This window comes from Coregonus clupeaformis, chromosome 15 (assembly GCF_020615455.1).
Source record: "Coregonus clupeaformis isolate EN_2021a chromosome 15, ASM2061545v1, whole genome shotgun sequence".
NCBI lineage: Eukaryota > Metazoa > Chordata > Actinopteri > Salmoniformes > Salmonidae > Coregonus > Coregonus clupeaformis.
The window spans coordinates 12384512-12404914 of NC_059206.1; the positions used below are offsets into that span (position 1 = coordinate 12384512).

Sequence of the window (20403 nt, forward strand, 5' to 3'; positions counted from 1 at the left end):
TGCGTTACTTTTTACCAGAGTCCTAGGGGAATTGGGTGCAATTTGGGACGCAGCCCTAGATTTAACATTTGCACACCATTGTTCTGTGGTTCAGGCCTGTTTTGAGAGAGAAAGAGATAGCTTCAAGACCTGTTTTGTCCACTGTCAGAGAGAGAAAGAGATAGCTTCAAGACCTGTTTTGTCCACTGACAGAGAGAGAAAGAGATAGCTTCAAGACCTGTTTTGTCCACCGACAGAGAGAGAAAGAGATAGCTTCAAGACCTGTTTTGTCCACCGACAGAGAGAGAAAGAGATAGCTTCAAGACCTGTTTTGTCCACCGACAGAGAGAGAAAGAGAGAGCTTCAAGCTTAGCTTTAATACATCACTGATACACTGCCAGAATGATGCTATCAGAGTCCTGACTAAAACTAGAGTAATGGAACCACTCACATTTCACAACTAACCTGCCTAAACATGAAATTATCAGCTTAGTAACGGAAACTCCCTGTTCTGTTGTGTTCTCTGATTCCCACATTCAGTGGATTAGGAGTTTAGATTAGTGGGAGAGTCACTGACAGTATGTCTTTTAAACATTGTCTTTGCTTTGTTGTTTTTTTACTCTTGGAATGTGTTTTGGACGTGAAAAGCACTCGCACATCAGAATATATATATATATATATAATATAATTTTTGCAGGTGCGTAGCGAAATAGAATATAATTTTTGCAGGTGCGTTGGAAATAGAAGATCATTTTCACATGTAACAGAGAAAGAAAACCTGCACACTGCACTTCATTTAAAACTTTTTTATTTTTTGTGTTTTGTTCACAGGAACCCCCGCTTCCTTTCCTCCTCATCCTCTTTCTGCTCCTCCAGAAGTTACTATTGGTACCGTCGGTTCCTCCCAGGGGTCCCCCCCTACACGGTCTGCTGACAAACCCCCACTGTTCCCCTCCTCTCTGCTCCCCCTGTCCCCGTCCCTGAAACCCCTCTCCCCTCTCGCCACAGTCCTCACCCCCCCCTAGCCCCCATCCTAGGCAACATGTCCATCGCCCTGAAGCAGGTCTTCAACAAGGACAAGACCTTCCGGCCAAAGCGTAAATTTGAGCCGGGGACGCAGCGTTTCGAGCTGCATAAGAAGGCCCAGGCGTCGCTGAGCTCCGGGGTTGACCTGAGGGCGGCGGTTGCTCTGCCCCATGGGGAGGATCTGAACGACTGGGTGGCCGTTCACGTGGTCGACTTCTTCAACCGGATCAACCTCATCTACGGGACGGTGTGTGAGTTCTGCACAGAGAAGAGTTGTCCGGTGATGTCCGGGGGGCCGAGGTATGAGTACCGATGGCAGGACGATCACAAGTACAAGAAACCCACGGCTCTACCGGCTCCCAAGTACATGAACCTGCTGATGGACTGGATCGAGGTCCAGATCAACAATGAGGATATCTTCCCCACCAGTATAGGTGAGTACTATTGCTTATGGGCCTTATTATTATTATTATTAACAGTTGCAAAATTCCCTGAACTTTCCACAAAACATTTTTCTGAATTCCCGGCTAGAGGATTTCTGCAATCAGCAGGGAATTAACTGTGATGGAATAGTCCAACCTGGAATTCTTCAACCCCAACTGAGCATCAGTCAGGACCCTCTTGGACCCTTATGCAATATAACCCCAACCTTTGACTGTCAGCATTCCTCTGTAGATCTCTTTGAACAAAAGAACAGAAAGACTGTTAAAAAAGGAACACTACTCACGGTGTTGTCACGGTGTTGTCACGGTGTTGTCACGGTGTTGTCACGGTGTTGTCACGGTGTTGCTGATGGCTGCTTTGATGCTGACATGAAAAGACAGGTGATCCTGCGGAGGGGCAGATGGGCCGGGGGTGGAGGCTAATTGGATAGAACCTCTAACAACCCTGACCTATAACCTCTGACCTTACACCTGTCCAACCTGCTCTAACGGAGTGGGTTACCACTACAAGGACTAAGGAGCCCTAGCCAAAAGTAGTTAGGGAATAGCGTGCTATTTCAGCCGCAGACAAAGTAGATCGCTGCTAGATAACAATGATCTCACTTGTTAAACCCTATAGCATCCAACGGACTGTGAAACCTTATTTATGTCAGCTTAGGTCACAAGATCCAAATCCTAAATTGTTTACTTGATGGTGGTGAGTGCAAGAGATCCTCGTCCTTTATGTACAGTGAGGTAAAAAAGTATTTGATCCCCTGCTGATTTTGCACATTTGCCCACTGACAAAGAAAGGATCAGTCTATAATTTTAATGGTAGGTTTATTTGAACAGTGAGAGACAGAATAACAAAACAAAAATCCAGAAAAACGCATGTCAAAATGTTATAAATTGATTTGCATTTTAATGAGGGAAATAAGTATTTCACCCCCTCTCAATCAGAAAGATTTCTGGCTCCCAGGTGTCTTTTATACAGGTAACGAGCTGAGATTGCGGAGTGCTCCTAATCTCAGCTTGTTACCTGTATAAAAGACACCTGTCCATAGAAGCAATCAATCAATCAGATTCCAAACTCTCCACCATGGCCAAGACCAAAGAGCTCTCCAAGAATGTCAGGGACAAGATTGTAGACCTACACAAGGCTGGAATGGGCTACAAGACCATCGCCAAGCAGCTTGGTGAGAAGGTGACAACAGTTGGTGCGATTATTTGCAAATGGAAGAAACACAAAATAACTGTCAATCTCCCTCGGCCTGGGGCTCCATGCAAGATCTCACCTCGTGGAGTTGCAATGATCATGAGAACGGTGAGGAATCAGCCCAGAACTACACGGGAGGATCTTGTCAATGATCTCAAGGCAGCTGGGACCATAGTCACCAAGAAAAGAATTGGTAACACACTACGCCGTGAAGGACTGAAATCCTGCCAATGAACATCTGAATGATTCAGAGGAGAACTGGGTGAAAGTGTTGTGGTCAGATGAGACCAAAATGGAGCTCTTTGGCATCAACTGAACTCGCCGTGTTTGGAGGAGGAGGAATGCTGCCTATGACCCCAAGAACACCATCCCCACCGTCAAACATGGAGGTGGAAACATCATGCTTTAGGGGTGTTTTTCTGCTAAGGGGACAGGACAACTTCACCGCATCAAAGGGACGATGGACGGGGCCATGGACCGTCAAATCTTGGGTGAGAACCTCCTTCCCTCAGCCAGGGCATTGAAAATGGATCGTGGATGGGTATTCCAGCATGTCAATTACCCAAAACACACGGCCAAGGCAACAAAGGAGTGGCTCAAGAAGAAGCACATTAAGGTCCTGGAGTGGCCTAGCCAGTCTCCAGACCTTAATCCCATAGAAAATCTGTGGAGGGAGCTGAAGGTTCGAGTTGCCAAACATCAGCCTCGAAAGATCTGCAAAGAGGAGTGGTACAAAATCCCTCCTGAGATGTGTGCAAACCTGGTGGCCAACTACAAGAAACGTATGACCTCTGTGATTGCCAACAAGGGTTTTGCCACCAAGTACTAAGTCATGTTTTGCAGAGGGGTCAAATACTTATTTCCCTCATTAAAATGCAAATCAATCTGTAACATTTTTGACATGCGTTTTTCTGGATTTTTTTGTAGTTATTCTGTCTCTCACTGTTCAAATAAACCTACCATTAAAATTATAGACTGATCATTTCTATGTCAGTGGACAAACTTACAAAATCAGCAGGGGATCAAATACTTTTTCCCTCACTGTATAAGCTGCTTATAGTTTTATTTTGGCTCATGGAATAAAGTAGAAGTAAACTAGGCTGGATTAGATATAAAAAAATATACTGTATATATAGTGTGTATATATTTATATTTTATTGTCACATACATCAAATAGGTGCAGTGAAATGTGTTGTTTTACAGGGTCATGCATAGTAGTATCAACAGATTTTTCACCTTGTCAGCTCAGGGAGGGAGGGTGGGAGGGAGAGGAAGAGGGATAGAAAATCCTCTGCATTATCATTAACAGCAGACTAGTTCATTTTCTCAGTGAAAACAATGTACTGAGCAAATGTCAAATTGTCTTTTTACCAAATTACCATACGACAGACCACATATTCACCCTGCACACCCAAATTGACAAAGAAACAAAACCAAAACAAAGGCAAAGTCTTCTAATGCTTTCTTGATTTCAAAAAAGCTTTTGACTCAATTTGGCATGAAGGTCTGCTATAAAAATTGATGGAAAGTGGTGTTGGAGGAAAAACATACGACTTTATAAAATCCATGTACACAAACAACAAGTGTGCGGTTAAAATTGGCCAAAAACACACACATTTCTTTCCACAGGCCGTGGGGTGAGACAGGGATAGAGCTTAAGCCCCACCCTCTTCAACATATATATATATATGAATTGGCGAGGGCACTAGAACAGTCTGCAGCACCCGGCCTCACCCTACTAGAATCTAAAGTCAAATGTTTACTGTTTGCTGATGATCTGGTGCTTCTGTCCCCAACCAAGGAGGGCTGACAGCAGCACCTAGATCTTCTGCACAGATTCTTTCAGACCTGGGCCCTGACAGTAGATCTCAGTAAGACAAAAATAATGGTGTTCCAAAAAAGGTCCATTTGCCAGGACCACAAATACAAATTCCATCTAGACACCGTTGCCCTAGAGCACACAAAAAACTATACATACCTCAGCCTAAACATCAGCGCCACAGGTAACTTCCACAAAGCTGTGAACGATCTGAGAGACAAGGCAAGAAGGGCCCTCTATGCCATCAAAAAGAACATACAATTTGACATACCAATACTTGAATCAGTTATAGAACCCATTGCCCTTCATGGTTGTGAGGGCTGGGGTCCACTCACCAACCAAGAATTCACAAAATGGGACAAACACCAAATTGAGACTCTACATGCAGAATTCTGCAAAAACATTCTCAATGTACAACGTAAAACACCAAATAATGCATGCAGAGTAGAATTAGGCCGAAACCCGCTAATTATCAAAATCCTGAAAAGAGACGTTAAATTCTACAACCACCTAAAAGGAAGCGATTTCCAAACCTTCCATAACGAAGCCATCACCTACAGAGAGATGAACCTGGAGAAGAGCCCCCTTAGCATGCTGTTCCTGGTTCACAAACACAAACAGACCCCACAGAGCCCCAGGACAGCAACACAATTAGACCCAACCAAATCATGAGAAAACAAATAGATAATTACTTGACATATTCGAAAGACTTAACAAATAAACAGAGCACACTAGAATGCTATTTGGCCCTAAACAGAGAGTACACAGTGGCAGTATACCTGACCACTGTGACTGACCCAAAATTAAGGAAATCTTTGACTATGTACAGACTCAGTGAGCATAGCCTTGCTGTTGAGAAAGGTCGCTGTAGGCAGACCTGGCTCTCAAGAGAAGACAGGCTATGTGCACACTGCCCACAAAATGAGGTGGAAACTGAGCTGCACTTCCTAACCTCCTGCCAAATGTATGACCATATTAGAGACACATATTTCCCTCAGATTACAGAGATCCACAAAGAATTCGAAAACAAACCCAATTTTGATAAACTCCCATATCTATTGGGTGAAATACCACAGTGTGCCATCACAGCAGCAATATTTGTGACCTGTTGCCACAAGAAAAGGGCAAACAGTGAAGAACAACCACTATTGTAAATACAACCCATATTTATGTTAATTTATTTTCCCTTTTGTAACTATTTGCACGTCGTTACAACACTGTATATAGAGATAATATGACATTTGAAATGTCTCTATTATTTTGGAACTTGTTTATTTCAATTTTGTTTATCCATTTCACTTGCTTTGGCAATGTAAACATATGTTTCCCATGCCAATAAAGCCCCTTGAATGAGAGAGAGAGAGAGAGAGAGAGAGAGAGAGAGAGAGAGAGAGAGAGAGAGAGAGAGAGAGAGAGAGAGAGAGAGAGAGAGAGAGAGAGAGAGAGAGAGAGAGAGAGAGAGAGAGAGAGAGAGAGAGAGAGAGAGAGAGAGAGAGAGAGAGAGAGAGAGAGAGAGAGAGAGAGAGAGAGAGAGAGAGAGAGAGAGAGAGAGAGAGAGAGAGAGAGAGAGAGAGAGAGAGAGAGAGAGAGAGAGAGAGAGAGAGAGAGAGAGAGAGAGAGAGATCACTCGTAGCTGCTAACCATGGTGATGTAGAGAATGGGTATCAGTATCAGAACAGCCTGTGAATAATGCAGGAACATCTGATCTGCCATAGCTCTGGGAGCAGCCCAAATAGTGATCTGGTCGAAAGAAGTACACTATATAGGGTACCATTTGGGATGCATTCCTGACCTGATACCTACCCAGCCTTCTAGTCTCGTCCCTTAGGCCCCCTGTTCTGCAGCCTTTAAAGGCACATGAGTCACTGGCTACCAACCATGAGTGTTTTCTCTCTCTCTCTCTCTCTCTCTCTCTCTCTCTCTCTCTCTCTCTCTCTCTCTCTCTCTCTCTCTCTCTCTCTCTCTCTCTCTCTCTCTCTCTCTCTCTCTCTCTCTCTCTCTCTCTCTCTCTCTCTCTCTCTCTCTCTCTCTCTCTCTCTCTCTCTCTCTCTCCTCCCTTTTTCTCTCCTCCCTCTCTCCTCCCTCTTTCTCTCTCTCTTTCTCTCCTCTCACTCTCTCCTCCCTCTTTCTCTCTCTCTCTCCTCCCCCTCTCTCTCTCTCTCCTCCTCCTCTCTCTCTCCTCCTCCCTCTCTCTCCTCTCTCTATCTATCTTTCTCTCCCCCTCCCCTCTCTCTCTCTCTCTCTCTCTCTCCTCCCTCTTGTTTTATGTCCCTCAGCTACACATCAATAATTCACTCTGGAGCATGCTCAGTCCTGTCATCATGCGTTTGTGTGTGCCAGGTGTAGCCTTTGTTTAGACCTCTTAGTTTAGTCAGGTTTAGTGTTAGGGTTAGGGTAGTTAGGGTAGTTAGGGTTAGGGTAGTTAGGGTAGTTAGGATTAGGGTAGTTAGTGTAGTTAGGGTTAGGGTAGTTAGGGTTAGGGTAGTTAGGGTTTGGGTGGTTAGGGTAGTTAGGGTTAGGGTTAGGGTAGTTAGGGTTAGGGTAGTTAGGGTTGTTAGGGTTAGGGTAGTTAGGGTTAGGGTAGTTAGGGTAGTTAGGGTTAGGGTAGTTAGGGTTATGGTGGTTAGGGTAGTTAGGTTTAGGGTAGTTAGGGTTAGGGTAGTTAGGGTAGTTAGGGTGGTTAGGGTAGTTAGGGTTAGGGTAGTTAGGGTTAGGGTAGTTAGGCTTAGGGTAGTTAGGGTTAGGGTTAGGGTAGTTAGGGTTAGGGTAGTTAGGGTTAGGCAGTTAGGGTTAGGGCAGTTAGGTTAGGTAGTTAGGCCAGGTTAGGCAGTTAGGGTAGGCTAGGCTAGGCAGTTAGGCCAGGTTAGGGTAGTTAGGTTTTAGGTAGTTAGGGTTAGGGTAGTTAGGGTAGTTAGGATTAGGGTTAGGGTAGTTAGGGTTAGGGTAGTTAGGGTTAGGGTTAGGGTAGTTAGGTTTAGGGTAGTTAGGGTTAGTGTTAGGGTAGTTAGGGTTAGGGTTAGTTTAGTCAGGGTTAGGGTTAGTTTAGTCAGGTTTAGTGTTAGGGTAGTTAGGGTTAGTGTACTCAGGGTTAGTTTAGTCAGGGTTAGGGTTAGTGTAGTCATGGTTATTATAGTCAAAGTTGGGGTTAGTGTAGTCAGGATTAGTGTAGTCAGGGAGGGGTTAGTGTAATCAGGGTTAGTAGGGTTAGTGTAGTCAGGGTTAGGATGGTTAGGGTTAGTGTAGTCAGGGTTAGTGTAGTTAGGGTTAGTGTAGTTAGGGTTAGTGTAGTCAGGGTTAGTGTAGTTAGGGTTAGTGTAGTCAGGGTTAGTGTAGTTAGGGTTAGTGTAGTCAGGGTTAGTGTAGTTAGGGTTAGTGTAGTCAGGGTTAGTATGGTTAGGGTTAGTGTAGTTAGGGTTAGTGTAGTTAGGGTTAGTGTGGTTAGTGTAGTCAGGATTAGTGTAGTTAGGGTTAGTGTAGTCAGGGTTAGTGTAGTTAGGGTTAGTGTAGTCAGGGTTAGTATGGTTAGGGTTAGGGTTAGTGTAGTTAGGGTTAGTGTAGTTAGGGTTAGTATGGTTAGGGTTAGTGTAGTCAGGATTAGTGTAGTCAATGTTAGGATTAGAGTAGTCAGGGTTAGTGTAGTCAGGGTTACAGTAGTCAGGGTTACAGTAGTCAGGGTTACAGTAGTCAGGGTTACAGTAGTCAGGGTTACAGTAGTCAGGGTTAGGATAGTCAGGGTTTGGGTAGATATGCTGTCTTTATTAGCATCATAAAAGCTGATATAGTATTTCAACCACATTTAATATGCATCCAAGCCGAACTGAAACATGTTGGGCTGTTTTCATTTCTTTACAACCGGTCAAACTGATTTTGCACAGTTTGCACAGAAAATCTTTCCAGTTTTTTGCTTTGTTATTGCATTTTCTCCCCGGTCCCTAAACATCTTTGCTCTGTGAAAGAAGCAGAGATGACAGAGAAAACTTTACCGATGTCATCTGATGTCAACTAGATTGAAGCATTTATTCTATTGATTTATGACATCATTCTGGTGATCAAGGGTTTATTTAGTCTTCTAGGGCAACATATAATGACAGAAGAGAAGCTGCATGTATCTAATTATATAGACAAGTAGACTAACAAATAGTCAACCAACACGTTGTAAATTATAAACAGAAACATATCTAAATCAGGCCAGAAATATCCTGCACCCCGTAAAAAAATTATTCTGCCGTCTCTGACTAGCCTACAGTGCATTTTCTATATTAGCTGCAATATGTACGTTCCATATACAGTGGGGAGAACAAGTATTTGATACACTGCCGATTTTGCAGGTTTTCCTACTTACAAAGCATGTAGAGGTCTGTAATTTTTATCATAGGTACACTTCAACTGTGAGAGACGGAATCTAAAACAAAAATCCAGAAAATCACATTGTATGAATTTAAAGTAATTAATTTGCATTTTATTGCATGACTTAAGTATTTGATCACCTACCAACCAGTAAGAATTCCGTCTCTCACAGACCTGTTAGTTTTTCTTTAAGAAGCCCTCCTGTTCTCCACTCATTACCTGTATTAACTGCACCTGTTTGAACTCGTTACCTGTATAAAAGACACCTGTCCACACACTCAATCAAACAGACTCCGTCCCATATATATGGTAACGATCGGAATCCACTTAGCCTATTATTATCTGGCACATTAATTTATTTTCTTCCGCGTGCAGGGTCCAACATTAACGATGGCCCAGACCAGTAAAAACATGTTGGGCCAGTGGATCTCGTCAGTCACTGGCCCTTGACATTAACTTTTCAAATGCGTTTTTTGTAAAAACATTAGTGCAGAATAATTAGTGCTTTTTGAGGTCGGTTCGGTTTCGGTTAGATTATAAAAAAATTATCATGGTTTTTGATTTCGGTTGTTTTCATAGACATTAAATGCATTATGTGGGTTGAATGCTGTAACAACACAGAATACAACAATTAATACAAGTCTCATGATGGTAGTGACTGTCCATTACTGCTTATCACTTATTAACCATCATTTATTCACATTACTTTACTAACATATTTGTTTTATTTATTTATCTTATTATTTCATTCCAAGTCATCATCTCATCTCTATAGAGCTGCTGTCTGACAAAATCACTATTTTAGTAGTTCTTCAAAGTAAATAAGACATACTTTTGTGTTTCCCAAACTCAGTCCTCGGGACCCCAAGGGGTGCATGTTTTGGTTTTTTCTCTTTCACTACACACCTGATTCAAATAATTAAAGCTTGATGATTAGTTGATTATTTAAATCAGGTGTGTAGTGCTAGGGCAAAAAAACCAAAACGTGCACCCCTTGGGGTCCAGAGGACCGAGTTTGGGAAACTCTGCACTAGATCATGTATTGTAGAGAATCATTGCACGATCTAAACCGCAGTGAAATATATTTTCAATAACCAAAAATATTGAAGCTGGTGCACAAAACCTAAAGTAAAAGAAGCAAAAACAAAACTTAAGAATGAGAAGCATAGAAATAGCACTCATAGAACAGATTTACCTCTTCTTAGACTTGCTCTCAATGACAATGACAGATCTATAACTCACATTTCTATGTGAATTTGGTTGCGTCGCCCCCAAAAATACATATTGCAGCTTTAATAGAAAGTGTGCCAACCTCTAGGCCCCAATGCATTTAGGAACTACACCATGTCCGGGTCCGAGCAGATTTTTGGCCAAAAGTTAACGTTGGACCCTGGCGTGTTTCATATGCAGCCACGGATTGGTAGCGGATAAGCTATTTACTGTGCTTTGATTGACGAACAGCAAGCTGGACTAGTTTATAAAAGGTGTCGAACTGAATTAAGTCGATCTCATATCCTTGCCATTCCTAGATCATACAACGTAGATATAACAGTGCATTCCGGAAAGTATTCAGACCCCTTCCCTTTTCCCACATTTTGTTACGTTACAGCCTTATTCTAAAATTGATTAAATAAATACAAATCCTCATCAATCTACACACTATACCCCATAATGACAAAGTGAAAACAGGTTTTTAGAAATGTTTGCAAATGTATTACAAATACAAAACATACCTTAATTACATAAGTATTCAGACCCTTTGCTTTGAGACTCGAAATTGAGCTCAGGTGCATCCTGTTTCCATTGATCATCCTTGAGATGTTTCTACAACTTGATTGGAGTCCACCAGGGGTAAATTCAATTGAGTGGACATGATTTGGAAAGGCACACACCTGTCTATATAAGGTCCCACAGTTGACAGTGCATGTCAGAACAAAAACCAAGCCATGAGGTCGAAGGAATTGTCTGCGGAGCTCCGAGACAGGCTTGTATCGAGGCACAGATCTGGGGAAGGGACCCAAAACATTTCTGCAGAATTGAAGGTCCCCAAGAACACAGTGGCCTCCATCATTCTTAAATGGAAGAAGTTTGGAACCACCAAGACTCTTCCTAGAGCTGGCTGCTCGGCCAAACTGAGCAATCAGGGGAGAAAGGCCTTGGTCAGGGAGGTGACCAAGAACCCGATGGTCACTCTGACAGAGCTGAAAAGTTCCTCTGTGGAGATGGGAGAACCGTCCAGAAGGACAACCATCTCTGCAGCACTCCACCAATCAGGCCTTTATGGTAGAGTGGCCAGACGGAAGCCACTCCTCAGTAAAAGGCACATGACAGCCCACTTCGATTTTTCCAAAAGGCACCTAAAGGACTCTCAGACCATGAGAAACAAAATTCTCTGGTCTGATGAAACCAAAATTGAACATTTTGGCCTGAATGCCAAGCGTCACGTCTGGAGGAAACCTGGCACCATCCCTACGGTGAAGCATGGTGGTGGCAGCATCATGCTGTGGGGATGTTTTTCAGCGGCAGGGACTGGGAGACTAGTCAGGATCGAGGCAAAGGAACAGAGCAAAGTACAGAGAGATCCTTGATGAAAACCTGCTCCAGAGCGCTCAGGACCTCAGACTGGGGCGAAGCTTCACCTTCCAACAGCACAATGACCCTAATCACACAGCCAAGACAATGCAGGAGTGGCTTCGGGACAAGTCTCTGAATGTCCTTGAGTGGCCCAGCCAGAGCCCGGACTTGAACCCAATCGAACATCTCTAGAGAGACCTGAAAATAGCTGTGCAACGACGCTCCCCATCCAACCTGACAGAGCTTGAGAGGATCTGCAGAGAAGAATGGGAGAAACTCCCCAAATACAGGTGTGCCAAGCTTGTAGCGTCATACCCAAGAAGACTCAAGGCTGTAATCGCTGCCAAAGGTGCTTCAACAAAGTACTGAATAAAGGGTCTGAATACTTATGTAAATGTGATATTTCCGTTTTTTATTTTTTATACATTTGCAAAAAATTCTAAAAACCTGTTTTTGCTTTGTCATTATGGGGTATTGTGTGTAGATTGATGAGGGGAAAAAACTATTTAATACATTTTAGAATAAGGCTGTAACGTAACAAAATGTGGAAAAAGTCAAGGGGTCTGAATACTTTCCGAATCAATAATAATATAATAATAAGCCATTTAGCAGACGCTTTTATCCAAAGCGACTTACAGTCATGTGCGCATACATTTTTACATATGGGTGGTCCCGGGGATCGAACCAATTGAGCTACAGAGGACCACGAATGTTCTGTATATGGTATTGATATAGGTCTACTGATTTAATCTGACAATGAAGTAGTCAACTGCTGCTTTCTGTGTAGCAAAGCCCATGTTTAACACCTCTTCATTCTTCAATCATACCTGAATTGCAGATAGCTGACAAAATGCCTCTTAAAAGGAAGCTTGAAGCCTGTGGAAGTCAGCAGACTCTTACAGAATTCTTACAAGGCCCAGTGCAGTCAAAATTACGTTTTTCCTGTGTTTTATATCACAACAGCTGATGAAACTGACACTGTAAAAGTGAACAGTGTTATTTCCTGATACTGCTGGTAAAAAATACAATCTAGCATTAGAATGTACCAGAGGCCACCAAAAAAAGAGCTTATTCGACAAAAACAAATCTTAACACATCTCAGGGGAGTCTGTCGGGCTGCTTTTCTATTTGGCAGGCTACTCGCTGGCTACTCGCTGGCTACTCGCTGGCTAATCGCTGGCTACTCCCTATGCTTGTAGGTAACACTGCAGGGCTCCCTGAGATGTGCTTTAATAGTTATATATATATATTCAGCTTCTCCGTTGTAGACCTGAATGGTTGAATTCTTACAGTTTCAACGTCGACCTAATACCTCGGGCAATAATGGAGTAATCTGTTCCTGGATTGTGAGATGCCGTTACGCCAGACCCAGCGGAGCCGAGCAAGTAGACTGTGGCAGCGTCCCAAATGGTGCCCTGTTCCCTATATAGTGCCCTGTGGACCCTGGTCATATGTAGTGTGCTACGTAGGGAATAGGGTGCCATTTGGGACACAGGCTGTCACTGTGACATGAGCGGTGCATGGTGAAGACTAAGCTCAGTGAGTCAGTATGACCCTCTTGGCGATCAGTTACTGGTGTTTGTGTGTGTGTGTGTGTGTGTGTGTGTTACAGAGTAGGTCCCATCACTGTCCATCACTGAGACCTTCTACACAACAACACTTCTGACTGCACTGACCAAGCAGCGCTACCTATCGCTTCAAAAGAACTAGCTAGTGATTCCACATCGGCTACATACTGAGTCATCTCTTCCTGTCGGCAATGCATCCACATAGCTGGACTGTCAGAGGGATAGAGGAGCTGATAGCTGGACTGTCAGGGTGATGGAGGGAGCTTATAGGACTGTCAGGGGATGGAGGGAGCTTATAGGACTGTCAGGGGGATGGAGGGAGCTTATAGGACTGTCAGGGGGATGGAGGGAGCTTATAGGACTGTCAGGGGGATGGAGGGAGCTTATAGGACTGTCAGGGGGATGGAGGGAGCTTATAGGACTGTCAGGGGGATGGAGGGAGCTTATAGGACTGCCAGGGGGATGGAGGGAGCTTATAGGACTGTCAGGGGGATGGAGGGAGCTTATAGGACTGTCAGGGGGATGGAGTGAGCTGATAGGACTGTCAGGGGGATGGAGGGAGCTTATAGGACTGTCAGGGGGATAGAGGGAGCTTATAGGACTGTCAGGAGGATAGAGGGAGCTTATAGCTGGACTATCAGGGGAATAGAGAGAGCTTATAGTTGGACTGTCAGGGGGATGGAGGGAGCTTATAGGACTGTCAGGGGGATGGAGGGAGCTTATAGGACTGTCAGGGGGATAGAGGGAGCTAATAGGACTGTCAGGGGGATAGAGGGAGCTTATGGCTGGACTGTCAGGGGGATGGAGGGAGCTTATAGCTGGACTGTCAGGGGGATGGAGGGAGCTTATAGGACTGTCAGGGGGGATGGAGGGAGCTTATAGGACTGTCAGGGGGATGGAGGGAGCTTATAGGACTGTCAGGGGGATGGAGGGAGCTTATAGGACTGTCAGGGGGATGGAGGGAGCTTATAGGACTGTCAGGGGGATGGAGGGAGCTTATAGGACTGTCAGGGGGATGGAGGGAGCTTATAGGACTGTCAGGGGGATGGAGGGAGCTTATAGGACTGTCAGGGGGATAGAGGGAGCATATAGGACTGTCAAGGGGATGAAGGGAGTTTATAGGACTGTCAGGGGGATGGGGGGAGCTTATAGGACTGTCAGGGGGATGGGGGAGCTTATAGGACTGTCAGGGGGATAGAGGGAGCTTATAGGACTGCCAGGGTGATAGAGGGAGCTTATAGGACTGCCAGGGGGGTGGAGGGAGCTTATAGGACTGTCAGGGGGATGGAGGGAGCTTATAGGACTGTCAGGGGGATAGAGGGAGCTTATAGGACTGTCAGGGGGATGAAGGGAGCTTATAGGACTGTCAGGGGGATGGAGGGAGCTTATAGGACTGTCAGGGGGATAGAGGGAGCTAATAGGACTGTCAGGGGGATAGAGGGAGCTTATAGCTGGACTGTCAGGGGGATGGAGGGAGCTTATAGCTGGACTGTCAGGGGGATGGAGGGAGCTTATAGGACTGTCAGGGGGATGGAGGGAGCTTATAGGACTGTCAGGGGGATGGAGGGAGCTTATAGGACTGTCAGGGGGATGGAGGGAGCTTATAGGACTGTCAGGGGGATGGAGGGAGCTTATAGGACTGTCAGGGGGATGGAGGGAGCTTATAGGACTGTCAGGGGGATGGAGGGAGCATAGGACTGTCGGGGGATGGAGGGAGCTTATAGGACTGTCAGGGGGGATAGAGGGAGCATATAGGACTGTCAAGGGGATGAAGGGAGTTTATAGGACTGTCAGGGGGATGGGGGGAGCTTATAGGACTGTCAGGGGGATGGGGGAGCTTATAGGACTGTCAGGGGGATAGAGGGAGCTTATAGGACTGCCAGGGTGATAGAGGGATCTTATAGGACTGCCAGGGGGGTGGAGGGAGCTTATAGGACTGTCAGGGGGGATGGAGGGAGCTTATAGGACTGTCAGGGGGGATAGAGGGAGCTTATAGGACTGTCAGGGGGATGAAGGGAGCTTATAGGACTTTCAGGGGGATGGAGGGAGCTTATAGGACTGTCAGGGGGATGTAGGGATCTTATAGGACTGTCAGGGGGATGGAGGGAGCTTATAGTACTGTCAGGTGGATGGAGGGAGCTTATAGGACTGTCAGGGGGATGGAGGGAGCTTATAGGACTGTCAGGGGGATAGAGGGAGCTTATAGGACTGTCAGGGGGATGGAGGGAGCTTATAGCTGGACTGTCAGGGGGATGGAGGGAGCTTATAGGACTGTCATGGGGATGGAGGGAGCTTATAGCTGGACTGTCAGGGGGATGGAGGGAGCTTATAGGACTGTCAGGGGGGTGGAGGGAGCTTATAGGACTGTCAGGGGGATGGAGGGAGCTTATAGGACTGTCAGGGTAATGGATGGAGCTTATAGGACTGTCAGGGGGATGGGGGGAGCTTATAGGACTGTCAGGGGGATGGAGGGAGCTTATAGGACTGTCAGGGTAATGGATGGAGCTTATAGGACTGTCAGGGGGATGGAGGGAGCTTATAGGACTGTCAGGGGGGTGGAGGGAGCTTATAGGACTGTCAGGGGGATGGAGGGAACTTATAGCTGGACTGTCAGTATACACAGGGAATGTCTGGGTTCCTCTATTGTCCTTCAAGAATAAAATGAGTTATTGTTGCATTGAAGGATTGCTCTCAGTTTTTTTGTTGTTGCAGTAATGACATTTACATAACATTTTATTCATTTATAAGACGCTCTTATCCAGAGCGACTTACAGTTAGTGAGTGCATACATTTTTCATACTGGCCCCCCATGGGAATCAAACCCACAACCCTGGCGTTGCAAGCGCCATGCTCTACCAACTGAGCTAATGACTGAAGCTTACGCTCGTCATAGCATAGGATACCTTTGCCAGAGACTCAGAATATACAGTACCCTAGTAACATTCGTTTAGTTTTGATATTATGTCTGATAATCTTTACATGTCCTCTGTGTTTTGTTGTTCCGAATATGAGGTAGAATCTCTCCAGCAGCACTCTGCAGCAGACCCATCTGACCTAGAGTTAATGAACTGTAGCATCCACATCATCCTCCTCCTCCCATACTTCAGGAAAAACAAATATCTGCCGTTTCATGACCATTGTCTAATCTGTTTTAGGAACTGCATGCAGCAGTAAACTAACATTACGTAATTTACAACTACCTCCTCTGTTCTGCTTACAAACACACTTAAAGATGCACTATGCAGAAATCGCTCCGCCATTTCCTGGTTGCTAAAATTCTAATAGTTCGCCTAATTTCAGTTAATGTGACAAAACAAGCAAGTATAGTGTGGAGAATCATTGTACCATCTAAACCGCTGTGAAATATACAGTATTTTCCATAACCAAAAAATATTGTATTTTCAGCTGTTTGAAGCTGGTGTACAAAACTGAAAGTAAAAGACGCAAAAACTAAACTTAAGAACAGGAAGCATAGAAATAGCCCACATAGAACAGATCTACCGCTTCTTAGACCTGCTTTCAATGAGAATGACAGATCTATAATTAACATTTCTATGTGAATTTAGTCAGGTTGCCCAAAAAGTTACATATTGCAGCTTTAATGTTCTAAGTTCATAACTCTGATGAAAAAGAAAATATCCAGATGACCATCCATGGAGAAGTTGTTTTGTTGTGGTGAACAGACTCTGGGCTGGACGGAGCACAGCGTAGCCCTCGGCTGATTGGCTACTGCATCACATCCACACACAGTGCTAGTTGGGTTGATGTAGTGGGTGTACATCCTGAGAGAGAGAGAGAGCTACTCTCTCTAAACACATGTTAAGGACTACCTCTGTTACTGGATCATTTTGTTCTGCTCTGCTCTGTTCTGCTCTGCTCTGCTCTGTTCTGCTCTGCTCTGTTCTGCTCTGTTCTGTTCTGTTCGGCTCTGTTCTGGTCTGCTCTGGTCTGCTCTGTTCTGGTCTCGGGACAGAGGACTATAAGGTCTGCGTTCTCTATTCCAGTTCACTTGTCAGCCCAACCATTTACTAAAAATGCTAGATAACTGCTTTGTTAGTTCAGTGAGATATCCATCTGCCACTCACAGTGTTATGAAGATCCAGAATTATTGGGCCTCTCTCTCTCTCTCTCTCTGTGTTTTGCCTCCCTATAAGATACTGTGTTATGGCTCACAGAGTGAATAAGATACTGTGTTATGGCTCACAGAATGATGAAGATACTGTGTTATGGCTCACAGAGTGAATAAGATACTGTGTTATGGCTCACAGAGTGAATAAGATACTGTGTTATGGCTCACAGAGTGATTAAGATACTGTGTTATGGCTCACAGAGTGATTTAAGATACTGTGTTATGGCTCACAGAGTGATTTAAGATACTGTGTTATGGCTCACAGAGTGATGAAGATACTGTGTTATGGCTCACAGAGTGATTAAGATACTGTGTTATGGCTCACAGAGTGATTAAGATACTGTGTTATGGCTCACAGAATGATGAAGATACTGTGTTATGGCTCACAGAGTGATTAAGATACTGTGTTATGGCTCACAGAGTGATTAAGATACTGTGTTATGGCTCACAGAATGATGAAGATACTGTGTTATGGCTCACAGAGTGATTTAAGATACTGTGTTAAGGCTCACAGCATGATGATTATTGGCGGTCTTTGTTTGGTTTCCCACCATACTGTCCACAGGACCAGGGATTCTTCCACTCTCTCCTGTTGGCTGCTACACACAGCAACACGGACCAGAAACCTACACTGCTTTGATCCTCTTAGCTTGTCCTGTGTTGATGGTGGATGGCTTATCTGGCTATATTTAGAAAGCTCCATGGTGTTGGTAGAGGCTGTATTAACCTGTGTGTGGTACTGTGGACATGTGACCTACAGTGGGGAGAACAAGTATTTGATACACTGCCTATTTTTCAGGTTTTCCTACTTACAAAGCATGTAGAGGTCTGTAATTTTTAAAAATCCAGAAAATCACATTGTATGATTATTAAGTAATTAATTTGCATTTTATTGCATGACGTAAGTATTTCATCACCTACCAACCAGTAAGAATTCCGTCTCTCACAGACCTGTTAGTTTTTCTTTAAGAAGCCCTCCTGTTCTCCACTCATTACCTGTATTAACTGCACCTGTTTGAACTCGTTACCTGTATAAAAGACACCTGTCCACACTCTCAATCAAACAGACTCCAACCTCTCCACAATGGCCAAGACCAGAGAGCTGTGTAAGGACATCAGGGATTTTTTTATTTTTTTTATTTCACCTTTATTTAACCAGGTAAGCCAGTTGAGAACAGGTTCTCATTTACACATGCGACCTGGCCAAGATAAAGCAAAGCAATGCAATAAAAACAACACAGAGTTACATATGGGGTAAAAAACATAAAGTCAAAAATACAACAGAAAATATATATACAGTGTGTGCAAATGTAGCAAGTTATGGAGGTAAGGCAATAAATAGGCTATAGTGCAGAATAATTACAATAGTATTAACACTGGAATGCTAGATATGCAAGAGATTATGTGCAAATAGAGATACTGGGGTGCAAAAGAGCAAAATAAATAACAATATAGGGATGAGGTAGTTGGGTGGGCTAATTTCAGATGGGCTGTGTACAGGTGCAGTGATCGGTAAGGTGCTCTGACAACTGATGCTTAAAGTTAGTGAGGGAGATAAGAGTCTCCAGCTTCAGAGATTTTTGCAATTCGTTCCAGTCATTGGCAGCAGAGAACTGGAAGGAATGGCGGCCAAAGGAGGTGTTGGCTTTGGGAATGACCAGTGAGATATATACTTGCTGGAGCGCAGACTACGGGTGGGTGCTGCTATGGTGACCAATGAGCTAAGATAAGGCGGGGATTTGCCTAGCAGTGATTTATAGATGGCCTGGAGCCAGTGGGTTTGACGACGAACATGTAGTGAGGATCAGCCAACAAGAGCGTACAGGTCACAGTGGTGGGTAGTGTATGGGGCTTTGGAGACAAAACGGATGGCACTGTGATAGACTACATCCAATTTGCTGAGTAGAGTGTTGGAGGCTATTTTGTAAATGACATCGCCGAAGTCAAGGATCGGTAGGATAGTCAGTTTTACGAGGGCATGTTTGGCAGCATGAGTGAAGGAGGCTTTGTTGCGAAATAGGAAGCCGATTCTAGATTTAACTTTGGATTGGAGATTATTTATGTGAGTCTGGAAGTTGAGTTTACAGTCTAACCAGACACCTAGGTATTTGTAGTTGTCCACATACTCTAGGTCAGACCCGTCGAGAGTGGTGATTCTAGTCGGGTGGGCGGGTGCCAGCAGCGTTCGATTGAAAAGCATGCATTTAGTTTTACTAGTGTTTAAGAGCAGTTGGAGGCTACTGAAGGATTGTTGTATGGCATTGAAGCTCGTTTGGAGGTTTGTTAACACAGTGTCCAATGAAAGGCCAGATGTATACAAAATGGTGTCGTCTGCGTAGAGGTGGATCTGAGAGTCACCAGCAGCAAGAGCGACATCATTGATATACACAGAGAAAAGTGTCGGCCCAAGAATTGAACCCTGTGGCACCCCCATAGAGACTGCCATAGGTCCAGACAACAGGCCCTCCGATTTGACACACTGAACTCTATCTGAGAAGTAGTTGGTGAACCAGGCGAGGCAGTCGTTTGAGAAACCAAGGCTATTTAGTCTGCCAATAAGAATGCGGTGGTTGACAGAGTCGAAAGCCTTGGCCAGGTCGATGAAGACGGCTGCACAGTACTGTCTATTATCAATCGCGGTTATAATATCGTTTAGGACCTTGAGCGTGGCTGAAGTGCACCCGTGACCAGCTCGGAAACCGGATTGCATAGCGGAGAAGGTACGGTGGTATTCGAAATGGTCGGTGATCTGTTTGTTAACTTGGCTTTCAAATACTTTCGAAAGGCAGGGCAGGATGGATATAGGTCTGTAGCAGTTTGGATCTAGAGTGTCACCCCCTTTGAAGAGGGGGGATGACCGCGGCAGCTTTCCAATCTCTGGGGATCTCAGACGTTATGAAAGAGAGGTTGAACAGACTAGTAATAGGGGTTGCGACAATTTCGGCGGCTAGTTTTAGAAAGAAAGGGTCCAGATTGTCTAGCCCAGCTGATTTGTAGGGGTCCAGATTTTGCAGCGCTTTCAAAACATCAGCTGTCTGAATTGGAGAAGCGGGGGGGGCATGGGCAAGTTGCAGCAGAGGGTGCAGAGTTGGTGGCCGGGTTAGTGGTAGCCAGATGGAAAGCATGGCCAGCTGTAGCAAAATGCTTGTTGAAATTCTCGATTATTGTAGATTTATCGGTGGTGATAGTGTTTCCTAGCCTCAGTGCAGTGGGCAGCTGGGAGGAAGTGCTCTTATTCTCCATGGACTTTACAGTGTCCCAAAACTTTTTGGAGTTAGTGCTACAGGATGCAAATTTCTGTTTGAAAAAGTTAGCCTTTGCTT

General features: G+C 44.6%; 1 protein-coding gene across 1 annotated transcript in view; it reads left to right on the forward strand.

The window, feature by feature from the left end:
* The first annotated feature begins 904 nt into the window (after positions 1 to 904).
* The window catches only part of LOC121581829 (MOB kinase activator 3B), a 59790-nt gene continuing 40291 nt past the window's right edge, over positions 905 to 20403 (forward strand). Inside the window, exon 1 of the mRNA XM_041897191.2 lies at positions 905 to 1439. Coding sequence (XP_041753125.1) covers positions 1022 to 1439 — 418 coding nt within the window. The 5' untranslated portion in view covers positions 905 to 1021. The remainder of the gene's footprint in view (positions 1440 to 20403) is intronic.